This window comes from Oncorhynchus mykiss, chromosome 8 (assembly GCF_057628025.1).
Source record: "Oncorhynchus mykiss isolate SJ-2025 chromosome 8, ASM5762802v1, whole genome shotgun sequence".
Classification (NCBI taxonomy): Eukaryota; Metazoa; Chordata; class Actinopteri; order Salmoniformes; family Salmonidae; genus Oncorhynchus; species Oncorhynchus mykiss.
In genome coordinates this window covers 56,322,012-56,345,889 of record NC_143029.1, presented here as the reverse complement: position 1 = coordinate 56,345,889, position 23,878 = coordinate 56,322,012, and the positions used below count along the sequence as shown (strand labels likewise).

At 43.5% G+C, this 23,878-nt stretch overlaps 2 protein-coding genes across 4 annotated transcripts in view; one reads left to right on the top strand and one right to left on the bottom strand.

Moving 5' to 3' along the window:
* The window catches only part of LOC118965528 (SPRY domain-containing SOCS box protein 4), a 110,052-nt gene that overhangs the window by 2,335 nt on the left and 83,839 nt on the right, over positions 1-23,878 (bottom strand). The gene's annotated exons all lie outside the window — the stretch shown is intronic.
* Positions 779-18,296, top strand: LOC149982030 (GTPase IMAP family member 7-like). The gene is made up of 2 exons (XM_090183178.1): positions 779-827; positions 17,415-18,296. Exons 1-2 carry the CDS (start codon positions 779-781, stop codon positions 18,185-18,187), a joined length of 822 nt encoding a protein of 273 aa, XP_090039304.1. The 3' UTR covers positions 18,188-18,296.

Here is a 23,878-nt window from a genome sequence, read left to right as displayed (position 1 = left end):
AGACCCTAAGCCACGACCCAAATATCTACAGTACAAAGGCGTTGCTCTTACAACCTTAGAACTTGGGCTGCATCCCAATACGATTCAATGTCTTTCTTTACTGGGGTGTCCAGTCACTCTTGACTATCATTATATTAAAAACCTTGGGCTGCATCCCAATACCTTTGAGGTTTCTTTACTAGCCTCCTTTCCCTCTGGACTACTAGTATGTGAAAAGAACGGGTGTTGTCATACTGATCGGGTGAAGAAAAGGAGACAAGCACAGGTAGCTACTCATTTTATTAGTGAAGTGGAGCCACCTTTGGATGAACTAATTACAAATGCCAATCTAAAAAGGGACAGTGTTCATTTTCACGGTTCTGTTTGACTCGTCTCCTGCTGGTTCTGATGAAAGGTATTGTTGCTCGTGAATTATGAGTCACTTTCATGTAGGGCTGCCAACTTTGACTCAAATCAAAAATCCGGGGAGATTGATTACATTCCATGTATTGCTTTCAGTCGGGCATTCATTAAATGATCCTGTAATAGCTTTACTGCTCATACTCGAGTTGTATTCCTTGGGGACTCTAGGCTGAACTGGAAGGGTTGCCAACGGCAACACTACTTTCGTTGTGCATCGTAGTGTTTTGGGACCTTGTTTAATTAACCCGAAATGACATGTTCTATTTCACCCTTGCCGTTAGCTCGTACCACTCTCCCTGATTGGCCCATATTCAAAACCTTTGATTGGCTTAATTACATCACACGGTTGGGCAGATGGTTGGGAGGGGTGAGGGGCATGTCCCTGCCCATGACCCCTGTGACCCTAGCCATCAGTGCCAGTGGAGGTTGGCCCAGGGATAGAAGATGGCAGGAAACGCAGAGATGGACAGCACCAGAGATATGGATATATGCGCCAGATGCAGATGTCTCTGCCTTAATGGGAATTGTTGTCCACAGAGCGGATTGGTGGATACATCTCATTGAGTATGTTTTTAATTTTATATATATATATATATATATATATAGACCACTCTGATACCAAGCGTTTTTTCTCAAATTTGCTGGGATGTTACATTCATCACACTTATCAGTGCCCTCATAACAACCTAAGATTTGCACAATTCGCGGCCTCCCGGGTGACACAGTGGTAAGGGCGCTGTACCGCAGCGCCAGCTGTGCCACCAGAGACTCTGGGTTCGCGCCCAGGCTCTGTCGTAACCGGCCACGACCGGGAGGTCCGTGGGGCGACGCACAATTGGCCTAGCATCGTCCGGGTTAGGGAGGGTTTGGCCGGTAGGGATATCCTTGTCTCATCGCGCACCGGCGACTCCTGTGGTGGGCCGGGCGCAGTGCACGCTAACCAAGGTTGCCAGGTGCACGGTGTTTCCTCTGACACATTGGTGCGTCTGGCTTCCGGGTTGGATGCGCGCTGTGTTATGAAGCAGTGCGGCTTGGTTGGGTTGTGTATCGGAGGACGCATGACCTTCAACCGTCTCTCCTGAGCCCGTATGGGAGTTGTAGCGATGAGACAAGATAGTAGCTACGAAATTGGGGAGAAAAAGGGGTAAAATTAAAAACAAAAAGAATTACGCAACATCTATTAGATTAAATAAGTCTCACATATCAAAATAGCAATTAATGGTTATCTTGACTAAAATCGACACTCACCGGCCCCAATACAAAAACTCCTCACCGGCTTAATAATTAAAGAACTACTTCATGTGGACAGATTTTGGGCAGAGCTCGAGCTCTCGCTTCACCACTCATCCAGATGGAGAGCGAGAGCAAGAGAGTGAGTGTGTGTGTGTGTGTGTGTGTGTGTGTGTGTGTAAGGTGTCATGCCACGTGCGGTTGCCTGAGGGACGCAACACCACAGTCGTGCTACAGTACAGCTTTGACAAAGAAACCAGAAACGTTGGCAGCTGAAATAAAATTGTGAAACAGGGAGCACAATTTAGATCGATACCCATAATTGCTAACCCATTGGTCTCATCCATAAGCCACAAAAAAAATGTAGATACCGCTTTGAAACGAACAAACAAAACGGGGTCTTGCCTCAGTTTGTTGAAGTGACTCAAATGAAGGGAAGTGGCAGTTACAACATTGACACACCCGTTTCGAACAGACCTGGGAGAGTTATGGCGTCATCGGAGGATTCGGACACAGCCAGCGTTTCACCCTGCGGTCATTCTGGAGGAAAACACTCATCACCAACCTCCCACCTGTTCTTCGACCAGCACCGCTGAGCTCAAGGTTAACCCCATGCGTTAGAGACCTGTCCGTCTCAGATGATACACACACCCACGCGCTCAAAGTTATCGATACACGGTAATTAGTCAACACACACACACACACACACACACACACACACTCTTTTCATTAGACAGAGACGTGTCACATACAAGTTACACAATACGTTCAGGCACACTTCTTACCATACTGTGTTCCTGTATCAATATGCAGGTGTTGAGAAAGAATCCCAACCTCTGCACAGCGCTCTATTGCATGGCTATTAGGAGGGGGGCACTTATCAAATAACAGTAAGCAAATGCATACCATTATAGGAGGGGGAGACTAACTGGGTTCAACAGACGCTTTTGTTCTAGTAAATAGAGGAAACATGCTATGAATTACAATGGGTGAGTAAAGCACTAGGTTATACAAGGTGGCACACACACACACACACACACACACACACAGCCCGCTGGGAGTGTGAGCATGAGAACCAGCTCTGTCAAGTTAATGCTGGACTTAAACAGAATCTCAAAGCCTCTAAAATAATAAGGCCCTCGTTATCTTGGCTAAATTTAGACAACAGAATTTAAAAGAAACGGATGCTAAGCTGGCTTTGTTGTTGCCCCCAGGTAATGGGAGAGTGCACGTGCACGTGTCTTGACAATAAAAGTGGGTGCGGCAAGCTGAACGTGCACCTGAATGCACAAAACATGCGTAGTAATGTTCACGGTGCGCTAGGAGAAATAAAGACACAAACACGACGCTAATAGAAAGCATTTTCCAATGAACACGAGGCACTTTCTAAAACCTGCCTAAGTCTCAACAGTACATCAGCAGTCAAAAACACTGCCGAGGAAAAGACGGTGTGGGCAGGCTTTTGCTCAAGCGCAGCACTAAACCACTCCAGATTCAGCAAAACAAGGTCTTGATCATTAAGCGATTGGCAAAATCTGGTGTCTTAGTGGCGGGTTGGAACAAAGCTGCTCGATACTGTCCTCAGCGTAACCTTGCAGAGTGCTATCAGCCTTCCAGTGGTACAGTAGGCTTACCATTTGTCAAGACCCCCTGACTAGCCAATGGAGGCTACTCTGTCATGTTGGCACTAAGGACACAGACAGCGTCTTCTCTTCCCTCTGCCAAATCCTAAAAGCATTTCAGACGCACTGCACCACAGTGCGGGCAAGACCACGCCTTTATACTTGCCAAAAAAAACAAGGCGGCCAAACATTGAATTTCTATCTTTGTTTTGCCTTTCCCTCTTATTGGTCTTTCATGCTGTGTTCCCTTTAAACATGGATCAGTGAAAATGCTTTGTACATCAGGATCTATATATCTCAAGATGTGTCCTGGTCTTTCAGGTGTCCAATATACCAACGTATGGTTATCGCATACTGTACATAATGCTCGCTGTATGGTTTAAGCCCTAGCGTTTTCGAAAGTGTGAAGTGAAGTGCCCCCCCCCCCACACACACACACACACACATCAAAGGACAGAAACATGCTACAGTGTCCCTAATGTCACTGTACCCATTCCAGTCTGCTTCTGCTTTAGCCAACTTGTCATCGTCTCGCTAAGGCAGCAGAGCACAACTCTAGTCTGAGGGCCACAGTCCTGCTGATTTTCATTTCTCCCTGGAACTTAATGGATCAATTAAGGTTATTGACTGGCTACAGAGTCTACAGACTTATCCATCAGGTATAAGAGGAAACGGTTAAAAACCGGAAGACACGTCGGGCCTTGGAGGACCATCCGGAGCCATGCGTCACCGTTCTACAGTCAACAACGAAGCATTGTTAAAGAAAGAGTCTTCAGCCAGATATTGAGGCTATATGCCCTATGAAGTAAAGTCTGCCAAACTCCCAAATACTCCTCGCAGACGGTTCAGAGGGAGTGCAGACCTGCAGACACCACTCCATCTGTTAGAGGGGATGCGCACATTCCTGCGTTTGATAAGTCGTAGCATGCTTCGTCTTCATTTATGACATCCACGGCCCATTAGCTGGGGGAAAATAATAATTTGTTCTTATGCACAGAAAACAAAATAACTACTTGGGGGAGGCGAAGGATAGGGTTTTTATGGTTTGTCGTTATGATTATTACTCAAGCAATTTCTGGAGCCCGGTTGACAAGCTGAGGGACTGAACATATCAAGAAAGGGGCACGTTTTGTAGGGAATCCAATTAATTTGAGCACGCTCAAAAGCTCTTTTAGTGCTTAGTAGTGTGGGGACTTTACAGCAGCGCCGTTCTCAGGAGCTTAGCGAATACGGAGATTCACCAGTAGAACGGAGTCACCCATCTCTTTTCGGGGAGCACTGGATGGTACTCCAACAGCTCTGAGGGAATGATGACAGACAGACGTTCCGCTCCAATCAATCAAAGTCTTCGAACTCCCTACGCCTGTCTGCTGATAACTTGAACTTCAATGAAAAGGGAACCAGTAAGTTATTACAAGCCCTCACAAGATGTCATGCCTCAGTGAATCCAACTGGGAACGTAATCGAAGTGATCCAGTCTCCGAGTGATTAGTGCAGCCAAGTAGTCTTTGATCAAGGAAAGGATGGGTCAGAGAGTTTATCAAGAAGCGAGACACCAGACAGATCAGGACATATTAAGGTGGGAATACTGTACCACTGCTGGAGGATTCACAGCTCAAAAAAACCCACCATTAGATAACAGTTTATAAAGCTGCACATTGCAGTATGTTGTAGCAATTAGCTACAGATTTGCCAACCCTTTGTCATGAGACGCATGAAAACACACAGCTATTTTACACATCAAATATTGTCACTTGGTTTCACGGATGACAAAGGACAAGAAAATATCCACTACACATCACTAGTCATTAACTATTACATTTTGTCCGATATAATGATGATATCAATTACCACCACAATTACAGTACATAAGTACCCAAGATACCCTTAGTGGTGACTCACAAAGCCATTATTTGAACATAGCAGCAGCATCTATTAATGCTAGCTGATGAGCTAATGAGTCAGGTTAAGCAGCGAACTCGTTTATCAGGCCAGGCCAGGCCAAGTCTACTGCAGTGGGAGGGGAGCCACATCTGATGGAGCACTTGACATGACACTCCTTAGTGACAGGCGACTAGACAGTAGTTCACAGCGGATTTATTGTCAGTCCGTTCAAAAGGCAGCCGGTGTAAAGTGCTTTCGCAGAATCCTGTAATACAGTGTTCCCCAACTCCGGTCCTCAAGTACCCCCAACAGCACACATTTTCATTGTGGTCCCGGAGGAGTTGGATGAGGTTCTACAACAACAAAAAGGTGTACTGCTGGGGGTAATCGAGGACTGGAGTTGGGAAACGCTGTGTTAGAGGATGCTGCATCAGCAGTCTTCGCCCTGGCTGGCTGCCTTTGAAGGGACTGACAAATCCACTGTGAAACCCTTCTCTAATATGATGGATTTAAAGATTTAAGAGGAAGATTCGAGAGAGAGGGGAAGATCTGAGAGAGAGAGACAGACAACCGGCAGGGGAAAAGCTAGATGGACACTTGATCGATATAAAAGATCAATTACAAATATGAAAGCACTGTTTCCAGGTGGGGAGGAGGGATAAAGAGGGATATACACTAGTAGGAAAGTGGAGACCCATACACAGGAGGTTTTCCACTGTGATAAGTGTGCTGATCAGGTGTATTTGCATTCAATCAATCTGTCAGAAAGACAGAAAGATACCAGAAGATCCCACGCAGTATGAAACCCAATCCTTCTCTCCTCCGCCCTTCTTCACTTCTTTTCCAAGGGAATAGAATCGCCAGTGTTTGATCTGCTAATAGTTGCACCCGTACCAGTCATGGTGGCTTTCCTAGGAGTCATACACAGAGAGGCACACACATGTTCCCCCCCCCCCCCGAGGCTACCATTAGCGATTAACGTGGAAAAGAACCCACGCGTCATATGACTTCCAAAGCCTCCAACAGCGTCCAATTCAATGCGTCCAATTCAATGCCTTTCATTCAATTTCATGCCTTTTGCATTCAAGGGACATCCATACACACTGCAGCTAGAGGATGATGACGACAATTGGGACGCGTCGGAATTGTTCAATGATTGCTTTTTTACATTGCAATTAGTGGGGTCGATCAACCTTCTTCTGGGTCACCACCTTGGAAGTTTGTTATGGATTGAATGTCTCCTTGACTTCCACTGTCTCTCAAGCTGCCTGGGAACGTGAACAAGTGGGAAAGATTGTGTTTTCATCAAACTGATGTAGACACTGATATGTAAACACACACACACACACACGTAGACATACACAGTACCAGTCAAAAGTTTGGACACACCTACTCATTCAAGGGTTTTCTTTATTTGGACTATTTTGATTTGTTTAACACTTTGTTTGGTTACTACATGATTCCATATTTGTTATTTCATAGTTTTGATGTCTTCACTATTATTCTACAATGTAGAAAATAGTACAAATATAGACATTCCAGGGTTTGAGTAGTTGTGTCCAAACTTTTGACTGGTACTGTATATAAACACAGATACTCAACTCTGCACCTTAGAGGCTGCTGCACTATATAGAGACATGGAATCACTGGCCACTTCAATAACAACGTTTATTCATCTCAAATATATACACTGTTTTCTATTCAACTGTATTTTAGTTTAAGCCACTCCGACATTGCTCATCCTAATGTTGATATATTTCTTCATTCCATTCTTTTACTCTTTAGATGTGGATTGTTAGACACTACGGCACTGTTGGAGCTAGGAACACAAGCCTTTCGACACAGACAGATATGGACACACAGACATGTAGACAGACATGGACACACACACAGACATGTAGCCAGATATGGACACACACACAGACATGTAGCCAGATATGGACACACACACAGACATGTAGCCAGATATGGACACACAGACATGTAGACAGACATGGACACACACACAGACATGTAGCCAGATATGGACACACACACATACATGTAGCCAGATACGGATACACAGACATGTAGCCAGATACGGATACACAGACATGTAGCCAGATACATGTAGACACAGATTTGGAAACGGACATAGACAATTGCGAATACACACACTCGCAAATAAACTCAACATACGCACGCACTGCCACCCACACTCATTACCACAGGAGCAAATGACTTGCAGAATTCATATTTGACCAGCTTCCCAGTTCTGCCACTGGCATATTTACAGAGGCAAGCTAAGGCTTTGAGGCGCTCTCAAGGACAAATGAGACTGATCCCCACTGTGGATAGAAAGGCTCTCCTCTGATCCCAGTACATCAGTGCTAGCTACAGTATATGAGAGAGGAACGGCTGGGGCTGATTATAGGTTTATCAGGACTCATGTAGTTTAAACAGGACCAAGGCACTTGCCATTGGCCAGGAATACAGAAGCAGTCTACTGCAGTTTGATAGTAGAGTACAGGACCAGTGACAGCTTTCACATGCTCATTCAATGGCTAACGTTTTGCTGAAGATCCCGAGGGAAATCCCCATATTGTAGCGTTAGCATTATGCTAACCAACTATTCAAACACCTACGTTTCTGGGGAAACTTGCTTAAGTGCAGTACAGTGTCAACACATGTGGGTGTTTGTCGAGACAGATAATCCTCTTTCCTCGGTACAGTACAATAATACAGCAGCCAGAGCTAATGAGCTCTCACAAGCAAAAGCTGCCAATGCAGGTCTCTCGCCAACAGGAGTCATACAAAACAGACACATCCAGTAAATAGTTAGATAAGCTTTGTTTTTGTCATCTTTATTGGATATCGGATTGTAGCAGCCACGCTAACTGTACATGTAACCCTGGGACGAGGTTATGTTAGCAAGCTGCTCACTTGACTTTGTTATATACACTGAGTGTACAAAACATTAGGATTAGGAATTAGTGATGCGCCGATATGACATTTGTCTGATACCGATATTTTCCTTGCCAATAAAAACGATACCGATAACTGATATTTAAAATTTTAGCTGCCCTTTTAAGCATTCTAGTACAGTTAAACTGTTCACACACACGGTTTAAGGCACTGCATCTCAGTGCAAGAGGCGCCACTACAGTCCCTGGTTTGAATCCAGGCTGCATCACATCCGGTGGTGATTGGGAGTCGCATAGGGCGGGGCACAATTGGCCCAGCGTTGTCCGGGTTTGGCTGTCATTGTAAATAAGAATTTGTTCTTAATCGACTTGCCTAGTTAAAAGGTTAGAAACACACACACACACACACACACACACACACACACACACACACAAAAAGTTATTTTGTTGGCATTTATGTATATCCCCATTACCAATAAAACATAATGAAAACCTATTTATTTCACTTACTTGCTGTGCTGTTTCGTTGTTCATTTGTTCAGTCGTTCTCAACCAGGATTTCTATGGAACGTCGTTTGGGTCTTTGCGTATCAAAAAATATACTATTTAACACGTCAAATTAGCTTGTTGACCAATCAGGACCTGAATATGACTGCACATCACAATCATTTAATGCGTTCATACATTTTTTGATGTAGTTATTACACACTCACTCATATGTCATATGTCACAACGATTCATTGATACGTATGCTACGATGCTGGTAAAGTTGTATCGCGCACCTACAGTGCTGGTATTTACTTGCAAAAATCACTGAAGTTGGAGACTTATATCTCCCTCACTAACTTTAAACATCAGCTATCCGAGCAGCAAACCGATCTGTAAATAGTCCATCCAATCTACCTACCTCATCCCCATATTGTTTTTATTTACTTTTACACCCCAGTATCTCTACATGCACATCATCATCTGCGCATCTATCACTCATGTTAATTTGCTAAATTGTCATTACTTCGCTACTACGGCCTATGTATTGCTTTACCTCACATCATTTGTAAACACTGTATATAGACTTTTTTCTATCGTGTCATTGACTGTACGTTTGTTTATTCCGTGTGCAACTCTGTTGTTGTTTGTGTCACACTGCTTTGCTTTATCTTGGCCAGGTCACAGTTGTAAAAGGAGAACTTGTTCTCAGCTGGCCTCCCTGGTTAAATAAAAAAATAAAATAGGTATGCACTTCAGCTTTGACATGGGTTTTGCATCGGCGTTAAAACTAGACAATTCCGATATACCGTGCATCCATACTAGGAACACCTCTTTCTTTGACAGACTGACCAGCTGAAAGCTATGACCCCTTATTGATGTCACTTGTTAAAGCCACTTCAAAATCAGTGTAGATGAAAGGGGGAAGAGGCAGGTTAAAGGATTTTTAAGCCTTGAGACATGGATTTTGTGTGTGTGCCATTCAGAGGGTGAATGCGCAAGACAAAATATTTAAGTGCTTTTGAACTAAGTATGGTAGTAGGTGCCAGACCCACGGGTTTGTGGCAAGTGCTGTAACGCTGCTGGGTTTTCCACACGCAACAGCAAGTCAATATTAGGAAGGGGTTCTTAATGTTTTGTACACTCATAGGCATAAAAAGGCTACTCCAAGATTCCATAAAGCACTAGCGATGGAATTTGGAATCCATTTTGGTTTATTCGTTTTGTGCTAATATCAATAGAAAACACCTAGTTTGCCTGAAAATAACAAAAACAAATGACAAGCTCAAACACACACACACACTAACCTCCCCTCCACCCACACCCATAATTGTCCTCAATAAAACAGACAGGCGATGAAATAAATGCTGTAATAACGGCCAAAAGACATCTCAGAACACATTACTTCCTCCTATGCCAACAACACTAGACCGGGGACCCAATGTTGTCCACAACACCAACTTCCTGCGCTTTGATCTTCTACTCTCCTGCCAGCGGTGTCCAGCACCACTCAGGGACAGAACAGGGCTGGTCAGGGGTAATAAACAAGCCCTCACTAACCCACAGCTTTTTATACATTACAGTAAATCTCTTAACAAGTTACAGTGTCCTGTGAGAGAAATGAGGTCCAAGATCAGTTTGTGGTAGTATCTGGCCATTGGCGTTACACTGACCATAGGAGTTGAGAAGACCGCCCATGCAGGTCTGAGACCGGGCTAGGGCTGAAGTGGGCATATTCCATCAAGTGGGCATTATTCCATCTGACTATTGATCCATTTGTACTATTTTTTTTCAGGGTTTTATTTATTCTAGATTGAATGATTTAGATGTCTGACAGGCGCTCTGAAGTATTGTCATCATTAGGCAGGCTTGAAGGGGCGAGGGGCTTATTGCAGTGGTTTGATAGAGAATTAAAGCACTTAAAAAAACACCTTGTGGACACAAAAGAAACCGACTGACTGTCGATGAAAGAGAGAGTGAGTAAGGGAGAGAGAGACCGAGCGAGGAAAAATTGACGAGGGGAAAGATGGAGGGGAGAATGGGGGCACCAGATGTGAAAACGAACAGGATCAGAGTCTGGGTCACTATGTTCAGGAGATTACGACAGCTCTCGCTCTCCTTCTTCCTCCTCTCATTGTCTCAGTCTTACTCTCTCATGGTCTCCCTGATATGGACTCTTTCACTCATGAATAAAACGTGTGACGTACACTTGCATGCAGGAGTCAGATTTGATGGTGAACTGTATGGGTGCTGAAATTCCCAGCACTGCAAGCACAGGCAGCATGTTGTGTGAGAGAGAGAGAGAGCGAGCGACCTACCCACCCCTATCACCCTAAGTCCTCATTACCAGAGAACACACTGACAGCGCTGTTTCTGACCGAACAGAGAGAGGAGTGGAGGACAGTGCACAGTTATCTAAATGAGGAAGAGGGCCACCCATGGGTAAAGGTAAAAGTTGAGGGTAAGACAAAAACACACTTTCAGGTGGGGTCTCATTATTGAGCCAATGCTTCAAGCTTTGCTCAGGGGTAATGTGCGTGTGTGTGTGTGTAGTGTCTGAGCGAGGAAAAAGAAAGAGGAGAGGGAAAGAAAAAAAAAAACGAGAGAATGAGCTAGAGAGACGGAGAGGTAATTTTACACAAGGGTACAATTCAGTTTTCCCTCCTACTTCTATTCTGCCTGGGTAGGAAACCTATTCACCTGCCAAGGTCAGAATCCTTGACGTCAGACCTGGACAATCCTGCTGCTGACCAACTCCATACGAATGGCCGTGACTTTGGAATGAGATGTTCGACGAGCCGGTGTCCACATACTTTTGGCCATGTAATGTATATAGTTCCTAGCAGTAGACAAAGTCATCATCTCGCAGAGATGAAAGAACCCAGAAAGAGGGCATGAAAGTACACACACTGACACTAATCATACACACACAGAGCTACACATACTTTCATCCAAAGTGTGGACAAAGATGCAATCGATTTGGTCATAGCACCCCAGCACATCCACAGGGCTCTGAGATATTACAGGTGAGGCAGAGGCACATACATGCTTGGGGATGGAGATGCCAGATATGAGCAGGCCTCAAAACACTGGAGAACACATTTCGGGAATCACACACACACACACACAAAATACTGAGCTCCATTGGGAGCTGTACTGTGCCTTCAGCACCATGCCTTAGGAGACACCAGACGTGCTGTACTCCAGAGCCTAGGGAACATCATCCATCTCTCTGTCCCTTTGGTTCACTCTGCTCATCCCTTTAGCGCTACAGCTCTCTTTCCATCGATCCTTTCCTCTCGCTCTACATCCCTCCATCTCTCCTCCATCCTTATTCTCAAACCTACAGCGCTCCCTCCACCTTACCCCTCTCATCCTGCCATCTCGTCACTCTTTACACACACACACACACACACAGAAACCTAACAAGAGGAATGCAAGTCGGTGCGATTGAGATGTCCCACAGGCGATGAGACTGAACACACACTTCCTTCATGTGTGCTGCTCTCGTGTGATTCACACAGAAAAGCTGAATTAATGCCTCGCTGACGCTATAGATGAGTCAACTGGGAAAGCTGTGTGTGTGTGAGAACGTCACAAAGAAGTACAGTTGGATCTAGGAGACAGAAGGATACGACAGGAAAAATAGAGAAGGTGTGAACACTCAAACAGTAATGACTTGTTTAAAACATGCCGAATGTGAAAGCCTGCAGTCTAAACACAGACAGGGGGGGGTCTGGTACACGCCCACCTTCTTCCAGTAATGTCAGCTGTAAAATGTGCTGGAAGACATAGTGTGTATAGTCTAAACTCAGAGGGGGTAGTACACACACACACACACACACACACCCCCTTCTGCAGGTTTGGGGGTTGTAAAGGGTGCGTGTGTGGAGTGAAAACAGAGTGGAATACAAGGCTGGAATGTAGAGCCAGGCCACCTGCATGAGGACAAGGAGCAGTATAAGCTATGGTCACAACAAGGAAATCGACTACCTGTCAGGTACACAGCAGTAAAACAATACAACCGCTCACTAAATAGTATTTGTGTGTTTGCAGTCTCTTCTGTATCCTTTCAGCTACAGTGTAACAGACCTACAGAAAATATTTCTATAGCTAGTGTTACACTGGTGGCAATGAGATTCATATCACCTGCCACACACACACACTTCGAATGAGAGGTTGCATAAAGAAATCTGCCCCCAGTGCCCCAAAGGCTAAAAGAGAGTGAGCACATGCTTGTGTTACTGGCACTGCAGATAAATGACTGAGGAGGATAATGGAGAGGAGGAAGGGATGGGAAAAGAGGAGGAATGAGAAGAGGATGACATGGGAGAGGAAGGCAGCAACCAGGTGTTTTAAGATAAGAGTTTTTCACATGAAACCTATTTTTACCAACAAGAAAATGGGTGCGCACAGTCCATGCAAAAACATTGCCAAATTCCACTTAGTCAATAATTTTCCTGATTCCCAGGTATTTTATCATAGCAAAGAGTTCCTCAATAAAACGCTGTCCCTACACTAAAACTTGATTCAACATTAACCACAGTGAAAGAGTTGCCTCATAAAAATGACATAAATAACTTTGAACATATTCCAAGAAGTCTTAAAATAGACAATCCTTTTACGGTGTGTAACATAACTAGAAAAGTATTGCCTGACAGTAACCATAGAAACGAGAGTTTAATAGTAGCAAAATGTTACTACTCAAGGCTGTCAAGTCAGCAAGAAACTATTATTGCAATGCAAAGGGGAGGGGCTTGCAAAGGTCCTTTATATCAAAAAGGAGCCAATCTCTGAACAAGTCATTATACATTCTACACTTGAGACAAACACTCCAACTAACTTGCACTTGTTTCGTGAAGAAATACCTGACAGCATACGCTCGGAAGTGAATTAGCAAAAGCTTATTTACTAACTAATGCTAATTAACAATTTTATGGAGCAGAGGGTTCGCTGTGAAACGGACTACTACATTTGCCACTGTGACCTGCAGCCTGCTGAGCCGCCTTAATGGGGAGTTGGAGTTCGCCTGAAAATGGTGGTAAGTGCACTTTACAGGGTAGATATACAGTTGAAGTCGGAAGTTTACGTACGCCTTAGCCAAAAACATTCAAACTCAGTTTTTCACAAATCCTGACATTTAATCTGAGTAAAAATTCCCTGTTTTAGGTCAGTTAGGATCACCACTTTATTTTAACAAAGTGAAAATGTCAGAATAATAGTAGAGAGAATGATTTATTTCAGCTTTTATTTCTTTCATCACATTCCCAGTGGGTCAGAAGTTCACATACACTCAATTAGAATTTGGTAGCATTGCCTTTAAATTGCTTAACTTGGGTCAAATGTTTTGGGTAGCCTTCCACAAGCTTCCCACAATAAGTTGGGTGAATTTTGGCCCATTCCTCGTGACAGAGCTGGTGTAACTGAGTCAGGTTTGTAGGCCTCCTTGCTCACACACGCTTTTTCAGTTCTGACCACACATTTTACATAGGTTTGAGGTCAGGGCTTTGTGATAGCCACTCCAATACCTTGACTTTGTTGTCCTTTGGAAGTACGCTTGGGGTCATTGTCCATTTGGAAGACCCATTTGCAACCAAGCTTCAACTGATGTCTTGAGATGTTGCTTCAATACATCCATTATGTTCCGGCCTCATGATGCCATCTATTTTGTGAAGTGCACCAGTCCCTCCTGCAGCAAATCACCCTCACAACATGCTGCTGCCACCCCCGTGCTTCACGGTTGGGATGGTGTTCTTCGGCTTGCAAGCCTCTCCCTTTCAGGTTATGTTGATATTGGACTTGTTTTACTGTGGATATGGATACTTTTGTACCAGTTTCCTCCAGCATCTTCACAAGGTCCTTTGCTGTTGTTCTGGGATTGATTTGCACTTCACGCACCAAAGTACGTTCATCTCTAGGAGACAGAACGACTCTCCTTTCTGAGCGGTATGACGGCTGCGTGGGCCCATGGTGTTTATACTTGCGTACTATTGTTTGTACAGATGAATGTGGTACATTCAGGCGTTTGGAAATTGCTCCCGAGGATGAACCAGACTTGTGGAGGTCTACAATTTTTTTCTGGGGTCTCGGCTGATTTCTTTTGATTTTCCCATGATGTCACGCAAAGAGGCACTGAGTTTGAAGGTAGGCCTTGAAATATATCCACAGGTACACCTCCAATTGACTAAAATTAAGTCAATTAGCCTATCATAAGCTTCTAAAGCCATGACATTATTTTCTGGAATTGTCCAAGCTGTTTAAAAGGCACAGTCAACTTAGTGTATGTCAACTTCTGATCCACTGGAAATGTAAAACATGTGATATACGTGAAATAATCTGTCTGTAAACAATTGTTGGAAAAATGACTTGTCTCATGCAAAGTAGATGTCCTAACCGACTTGACAAAACTATAGTTTGTTAACAAGAAATTTGTGGAGTGGTTGAAAAACTAGTTTTAATGACTCCAACCTAAGTGTATGTAAACTTCCGACTTCAACTAAGTAGATAAAAGTGCCGGTAGCATTTAGTCTAAAATATGTTTCTGAATGACTAGCAATGTTACGTTTCATGATAACAAGATTTCACCAATGGGTGTACTTTCATAAACTCTGCAAAAAAAAAGAAAAAAGGGAAGTTTTCAGGACCCTGTTCTTCAGAGATATTTGGATTTTTACAAATTAACTTCACAGGTCTTCATTGTAAAGGGTTTAAACACTGTTTCCCCATAGGCAGACGGGCACAAACCCACCGTCGCTAGACCAGACAGGACTGGCAAAAAGTGCTCTTCACTGATGAGTCGCAGTTTTGTCTCACCACAGGTGATGGTCGGATTTGCGTTTATCGTCGAAGGAATGAGCGTTACGCCGAGGCCTGTTCTCTGGAGTGGGATCGATTTGGAGGTGGAGGGTCCGTCATGGTCTGGGGCGGTGTGTCACAGCATCATCGGACTGAGCTTGTTGTCATTGCAGACAATCTCAACGCTGTGCGTTAGAGGAAAGACATCCTCCTCCCTCATGTGTTACCCTTCCTTCCTGCAGGCTCATCCTGACATGACCCTCCAGCATGACAATGCCACCAGCCATACTGCTCGTTCTGTGCGTGATTTCCTGCAAGACAGGAATGTCAGTGATCTGCCATGGCCAGCGAAGAGCCCGGATCTCAATCCCGTTGAGCACGTCTGGGACCTGTTGGTTCGGAGGGTGAGGGCGAGGGCCATTACCCCCAGAAATGTCGGGGAACTTGCAGGTGCCTTGGTGGAACATCTCACAGCAAGAACTGGCAAATCTGGTGCAGTCCATGAGGAGGAGATGCATTGCAGTACTTAATGCAGCTGGTGGCCACAACAGATACTGACTGTTACTTTTGATTTTGACCCCCCCTTTGTTCAGGGACACATTCCATTTCTGTTAGTCACATGTCTGTGGAATTTGTTCAGTTTATGTCTCAGTTGTTGAATCTTATGTTCATACAAATATTTACACATGTTAACTTCTTGGTGACAGGGGGGAAGTATTTTCACTTCTGGATGAAATGCATGCCCAAATTCAACTGCCTGCTACTCATCCCCAGAAGATAAGATATGCATATTATTAGTAGATTTGGATAGAAAACACTGGTTTGAATCATGTCTGAGTATAACAGAACTTATGTAGCAAGCCGAAAGCCCGAGGACAAACCATTCAGATTTTTTTTTTTTTTTTTAGGTCAATCTTTTCAATGATTTCTCATAGGGAATCCAGATTTCTAAGGGACCTTCTTCCAGTTCTTATCACTTCCACTGGATGTCAACAGTCTTTAGAAATTGGTTGAGGTTATTCCTTTGTGTAATGAAGAAGTATGGCCATCTTGAACGAGGGTAACTTGAAGTGTACTGTTAGATAGAGGCGCGTGACCAGAAAGCATGCTACAGTTTGTTTTCTTCCTGTATTGAACACAGATCATCCCGTATTCAATTGTATCTATTATTTACATAAAAAAATACCTAAAGTTGTATTACAAAAGTAGTTTGAAATGTTTTGGCAAAGTTTACAGGTAACTTGAGATATTTTGTAGTCACGTTGCGCAAGTTGGAACCAGTGTTTTTCTGGATCAAACGTGCCAAATAAATGGACATTTTGGATATATAGATGGAATTAATCAAACAAAAAGGACCATTTGTGATGTTTATGGGACATATTGGAGTGCCAACAAAAGAAGCTTGTCAAAGGTAAGGTATGAATTATATTTTTATTTCTGCGTTGTGTCGGGTTGAAATATGGTTTCTCGCTTTGTTTACAGAGGTGCTATCCTCAGATAATAGCATTGTTTGCTTTTGCCGAAAGGCCTTTTTGAAATCTGACAATGTTGGCTGGATTCACAGCAAGTGTAGCTTTAATTTGCTATCTTGCAAGTGTGATTTAATGAAAGTTTGATTTTTATAGTAATTTGGTGGCGTCCCACATCTCATAGAGGTTAAGTTTGCTAAAAATAAAAAAAACTCAGTTGACAGTGAGAGGACATCTTTTTTTGCTGAGTTTACCAAGCACAAGTGGATGCGCTCAATCAAGTTCTACGTCAGGAGGGGCTAGATGGAGGTAAATTAAACAATTTTCATTGCGACTGCGTGTAGTGCATTGTGTAGGAAACTTTCAGAACTTGGAGTCTCGCAGGGTCACCTCTATTGAACTTTTTTTTATGACAAACTGACAAGCAGTAGAACTTCTTTCAGTGAGTGGCACAAAGCAACATTGGCAGATGTTTTTTTACTGGATAGTTGTCTGACAGCCTGCCTGTCTCTCTTATTAACGTCTCCATCTCTCTATCCCACTCCTCTCTCTTGGACTCTGGCGCTAAGGTCTGAGCAGATACGAGTTCCTTTCTAACAGCATCCCTCTCTCCTCTCTCCCAGCCGACACCGACGCCGCCGATGTTCGCCTTCTCCTGGTAGGACCTAAACGCACAGGCAAGAGCTCCTGTGGCAACACCATACTTGGACGTAAAACCTTCGACACCAGAGGGGGCGGGACTAGCACTGCGGCCAGTGGAACCGCAGCCGGTCGTGACGTCACCGTGATTGATGCCCGGGGCTGGGGCTTCTCAGAAGACTCTGTCCCCAGGGAGGAGAAGATAGAGCTGCTAAGAGCCCTGTCATTGTGTAGCCCAGGTCCCCACGTTGTCCTCCTAGTGATTCCCCTACTGGACTTCACCGAGATGGAGAGGCAAGCGGCGGAGAGGCGCATGGAGGTCATGACCTCTAGTGTGTGGAGGCACACCATGGTGCTCTTCACTTTCGGCGACCGACTGAAGGGGAGGGGGCGAAGCCTGGAGCAGCATATCCAATCTGGGGGCCTAGCAATGCAGTGGCTGATGGAAAAGTGCAGGTACAGGTGCCACGTGTTGGATAACAAGGAGGGACAGTGGGATGGAAAGGAGGGAAGGGGTCAGGTGGAGGCATTAGTGAGCAGGGTGAAGGACATGTTGCAGGAGAACGGGGGATGGCACTTCTCCCTTCACATGTATCACAGGCTGGAGGAAGAGTGGAGCCGGAGAGAGCAGGAGCTGAGGGAGAGGATGGAGGGAGAGAGGGAGATGAAGATTGAGCGGGAGAGGATGAGAGACTGTGGAAGAGAGGCAGGGCCAGGAGGAGTGGGAGACTCAGAGAGCGATAGGGAGAGGGGATGAGAGGTCAGTGGTTAAAATGGTGACACCATATGAGCCTCCGAGAGGACAGAAACGGGCCTTCTGCACCATTAAATGCCACCTAGCCATGTCCATACATAGACATACCTCTAGCAGCAATTAGCCAAGACTACTGAATAAGGACTGTTGAAATCATTCCAAGAGTCAGGAAGGCTATGTGGAAATGACTGATACGCTGGGGGTGTCAAAACCCCCCACCTCCTCCCCAAAAATAGTATTTTTCTGTAATTTGATGCTCCCTGACAATCCAGCTTTTGTATTGGTTATTCTTAGCAACATGGAAAGAGTGAAGGGACTGTATAAATCTAGAGCAATATCATTTCTACATGGTTTCAATTTGGTTTTAGTCATTTCAACTGAAGTTGACTTTCCCCCAAATGTTGTTTTTACTCAAACCACCCACGGGCCACATTTGGGCTCTAGATTAGGCCTGCAGGCCTCGAATTTGACACACGATACACACCAAACACAGCCTTTTGAATGTGCTGTCTGTTTTGCCATGCACCGTATTTACACTTATTTTTTAGTAATTTAGAGAGTCAAGAGACCAGAGGTGGCAGAACGGAGTGCTCGGGTTGGGGTCTGGTCGGGATTAACCAACATCCACCAACCTTCCAGGGTGTTTTCAATTCGTGTAACTATAATTGTGTGTACTATTTATATGACAGTAAACTAAAAAAATCATCAATATACAATACTGATCTAGTTTATTACATGTCAAGCTTGCGTAGTTACTTTCATAGGCTTACAAACCAATTACTCATGTATTCACAATGTGTCCAACCTACTAGACCTATTGTTATCAATTATACATTCATGATGCATAATAAATGAACGCGTGTTCCTGAAAGCCATTGTTCCTGCTCGAGTCCATTGATAGTGGCTCTTGTAGCACCTGGTCATTGTCCCTTGCTACTGTGGGATTGGAGACCATGATGAAATTGCTACAAGAGCGCTTCAACTTGATGCGCCTAAAGCGTCCATTAAAACAACACACGAGTTATAGTATAGTACATGAAGCATAAGTCCCTAAGGCAATAAGCCCACAAGCTAGAGACCTTAATTTTTATTATTTTTTTAAAGGTCACCAAATGAGCAGCAAAGAGCTTCGGGGTTTCACACAGGCGGTAACATTTGGTGTCAGAAGTGGCATCCAGAATAAGGCTCAACTAATTGCTACGTTCCTAGGAACCAAACAAACCTTAGAAATGTAGAGAACCCAGATGTACAAATACAGTAAACTAAGCTTCCCACACAGAGATGTCTTTGAGGCCAAGTGAGATGCACTTTCTAGACTTAGTGGACTGATTTCAATGCTATGGGGAACTGGAGCTTTTAGCTCGAGGTTTAAGCCTTTGTCACAGCCAAGTGCAATGTCATAGGTCTTGGGGGCAAGATATGAAGTATTAATAGAGCAATACATATTGCCCAACTGACACAGCCATCAATACTTTTAATGCTCTTTACACAGTAAGGTTTTAAAGAAATAAGTGTGAATAGTTGGATATAATCTCTGGGTAATTGAATCTCACAGGGTGCTGACATCTGCTCTGTGCAAAGTAAGGCAACGGCATTCCGTTTCAATCCAGATATGGTTTCATGTTTATCATCAATCTTACCCAACCCTATGACACACACACACACACACACACACACACACACACACACACACACACTATCGCTCAAAAGTTTGGGGTCACTTAGAAATGTCCTGGTGTTTGAAAGCAAATAAGACAAAAAAAATTGTCCATTAAAATAACATAAAATTGAGCAGAAATACAGTGTAGACATGGTTAATGTTGTAAATGACTATTGTAGCTGGAAACGGCTGATTTTTAATGGAATATCTACATTAGGCGTACAGAGGCCCATTATCAGCAACCGTCACTCCTGTGTTCCAATGGCACGTTGTGTTAGCTAATCCAAGTTTAGCATTTTAAAAAGGCTAATTGATCATTAGAAAAACATTTTGCAATTATGTTAGCACAGCTGAAAACTGATGTTCTGATTAAAGAAGCAATAAAACTGGCCTTCTTTAGACTAGTTGAGTATCTGGAGCATCAGAATTTGTGGGTTCGATTACGGGCTCAAAATGGCCAGAAACAAAGAGCTTTCTTCTGAAACTCGGCAGCATATTCTTGATCTGAGAAATGAAGGCTATTCCATGCAAGATATTGCCGAGAAACTGAAGATCTCGTACAACGCTGTGCACTACTCCCTTCACGGAATGGCGCAAACTGGCTCTAACTAGAATAGAATGAGGAGTGGGAGGCCCTGGTGCACAACTGAGCAAGAGGACAAGTACATTAGAGTGTCTAGTTTCACAAGTCCACAACTGGCAGCTTCATTAAATACTACCCACAAAACACCAGTCTCAAAGTCAACAGTAAAGAGGTGACTCTGGGATGCTGACCTTCTAGGCAGAGTTGCAAAGAAAAAGCCATATCTCAGACTGGACCCCAAAAAATAAAAGATTAAGATGGGTAAAAGAACATAGACACTGGACAGATGAAATCTGCCTAGAAGGCCAGTATCCCTGAGTCGCCTCTTCACTGTTGACGTTGTCGGTGGCCTTCATTAACACATTTCATGCAATTCTACGTCATTTTACATGACTGGAGACATTGGCAGAATCTTTTTAAAACCACATAATTGACCGAAATGAGTGGCTATTCCAACACTGACAAACTGAGATCAATATGTAAGCAACCTATGGCCCAGGCCAATGAAAATAGTGTTGAGACAAGGTATGTGTGGGTATACAGAAGATAGCCCTATTTGGTAAAAGACAAAGTCCATATTATGGCAAGAACTGCTCAAATAAGCAAAGAGAAACGACAGTCCATCGTTGCTTTAAAACATGGTCAGTCAACATAAATAGGCTACAGTATAAAGAGAGCATGAAAATGCTCTGGCTAGGCTACACACCGGTCATGGCCGATGCTCGTGCCAATAGCCTCTTAAGTTAGGTTTCTTTGAAAAACAGTGCTGTTCGCTCAATAATGGAGAGAAGATGAAGACATTTGGTAGCTTCTACAGACAGATTAGTCTTCTCTTTTCCACAATAGGCATTTGCTTTCCAAACTACAGTACCAGTCAAAAGTTGGCACACCTACCCATTCAAGTTTTTTTTGTTATTTTCTACATTGCAGAATAATAGTGAAGACATCAAAACTATGAAATTACATGGAATCATGTAGTAAGTAAATCCCAATATATTTTAGATTCTTCAAATAGCCACCCTTTGCCGTGACAGCTTTGCACACTCTTGGTATTCTCTCAACCAGCTTCATGAGGTAGTCACCTGGAATGCACTTCAATGAACAGGTGCGCCTGAATTTGTGGAATTTTTCCTTTCTTAATGTGTTTGAGCCAATCACTTGTGTTGAGACAAGGTATGGGTGGTATACAGAAGATGGTATTTCACCAAATAGGGCTACGTCCATATTATGGCAAGAACTGCTCAAATAAGCAAAGAGAAATGACAGTCCATCGTTGCTTTAAGACATGAAGTCAATCCAGAAAATTACAAGAACTTTCAAAGTTTCTTTAAGTGCAGTCACAAAAACTGTCAAGCGCTATGATGAAACTGACACTCATGAAGACCCAGAGTTCTCTGCTGTAGAGGATAAGTTCATTAGAGTTAAGTAACAGACATTTCAACAGCAACTGTTCAGAGGAGACTGAAATCAGGACTTCATGGTCAAATTGCTGCAAAGAAACCACTACTAAAAGGACACCAATAATAAGAAGAGACTTGCCAAGAAACACAAGCAATAGACATTCGACTGGTGGAAATCTGTCCTTTGGTCTGATTAGTCCAAATTTGCGATCTTTGTGAGACGCAGAGGTTAACGGATTTTCTCCACGACTGTATTTAAAAATTTGCGAAAGGTCAATTAGGTATAGCTATAGAAATAGAATCCACAGAACGAACGTGCCCATTCCAATCAGGAATGGCAGCCATTGGGAGTGTACCCATGAGTTTACCAGTCTAAGGGTTAGAGGTTAAGGCCCTTCTATGGATTATATTAATATGGCCGCAACGCAACAAGCCCAAATTGCGTCTCTGTAGTATTTTGAATGATTTCATTGATGTCTGTAGCCTACAGACAGGAGTATGTAGAGGGTGCACCCTTTATCCGAGGGTGCTGCAGAAACTCCAGCACCCCTACTTCCCGCGAGAGAGCACTTCGAGTTATTTTATCAGCAACAATTGTGTCCACCTTAATTAAAACACAAACTTGATCCGTCAAGAACCATATCTTTAATAATTTAAGTTTCTCCTCTCTTTATCACTCTGAGTTTTGCCCAAGCCTATATTATTGGTCTTACGGTCTCCCTCTTTCCTAGACTGAAGCGTTTCCTCTCAGATGTTTATATGCTTTTAAAATGACCTAAAGATGACCGTAACATGTTTAATGGATCTCGATCTGCATTGCATCTTGAGCTAACAAGGTACACTGCTTCCATCTGACTCCCAGGGGGAACATTTAATTTAGAAGATGAGGGAGCATGAGAGAAAGAGGATGCTGAAAGTGTGGGAAAGGGAGAGTAACTGGGAAGAGAGCAGGTAAAGAGTAAATGAGAAGACAGGATAGAGCAAGCACTCCAGTGTGTGTGGGGGGGGGGGGGAGATAAGAGACTCCTGAACATGTCTTTCCTAAGTCTCTATGAAGTAGATCGTCAAAAGTCAAGTCTGCAGAGGTTACTCTGAGCTCTGCTAGCAAAGGTCACATCATGTGGGGATAAATGGCTAATAAAATCTGCACTAATGTAATCTACTTCTGTGGCTACAGTGCAACCCGGCCAATGCTGATTAGCATTAGCGATAAGGACGACGGGAATTAATAACTCAAGCACATAGTTCCCTTAGGCTATGTGGACTGTAATGCTAGCCAACTTTCTTAAGTTGGACGCATCCTAGTGCAGCGGTTCCCAACCTTTTCAGTTCGAGGGCCCACTAAATCACTGTCAAAAGCTTGAGGATCTTTTTACATTGAATACCTTGCCGGTTAAATTTAGAGTACATTTTATCAATGAATGTAACAGGCCTTTATTCTATCATTATTATAAAGTAGCATTTAGAAAAGTAATGCAAAATTGCTTAAAACACCATTAAAACTCCCAACTGTTATAAAAAAATAAAAATAAATCTATTAATGGACCACCTGCAGGTATGCAGACCACAAGTTGAAAACCACTGGCCTAGTGTGTTCCAATCTTTGACTTTCATCCTCTCTGAACTGGCGTTCCACTAACCTCCCTTTCACTTTGCAGAGGTGACCCCGAATGGAAAACAATGGGGAACTGAGGGCCTACAGAGAAGGCCTAAGGATTTATGAAATAGTTGTGGTTTAATATAAAATGTCCTTTTAATATAAATTCATTGTTCAAAAATATTCTAATTATTATTTTCATTGATATTCCGATTTAATCTAAAATCGGGATTTTGTTTTGCGTGGTCTCCGGGGAGATACATCTAGTTAGCTAAGTCAGCCAATGGCTAGGCCTTTAGAAGCTGAAGCTAGATAGGCCATTTAACTGTATGAGGACAGACATTTGGAGTGACAGTGGAATCAACCAATCACATTTTAACTTGTAATGGGTGGGACCGTATTTTTTAACAAAAAAGGTATGGCAACCTCCCCCTTCTAGAAGGCCAACAGCACA

Bases quoted from the DNA above. Each gene is read 5' to 3' on its own strand.
- LOC149982030 (XM_090183178.1), top strand. From the start codon at position 779: ATGTCCCTGCCCATGACCCCTGTGACCCTAGCCATCAGTGCCAGTGGA. The intron at 828-17,414 runs GTTGGCCCAGGG...CCTCTCTCCCAG, and splicing joins AGCCATCAGTGCCAGTGGAG to CCGACACCGACGCCGCCGAT.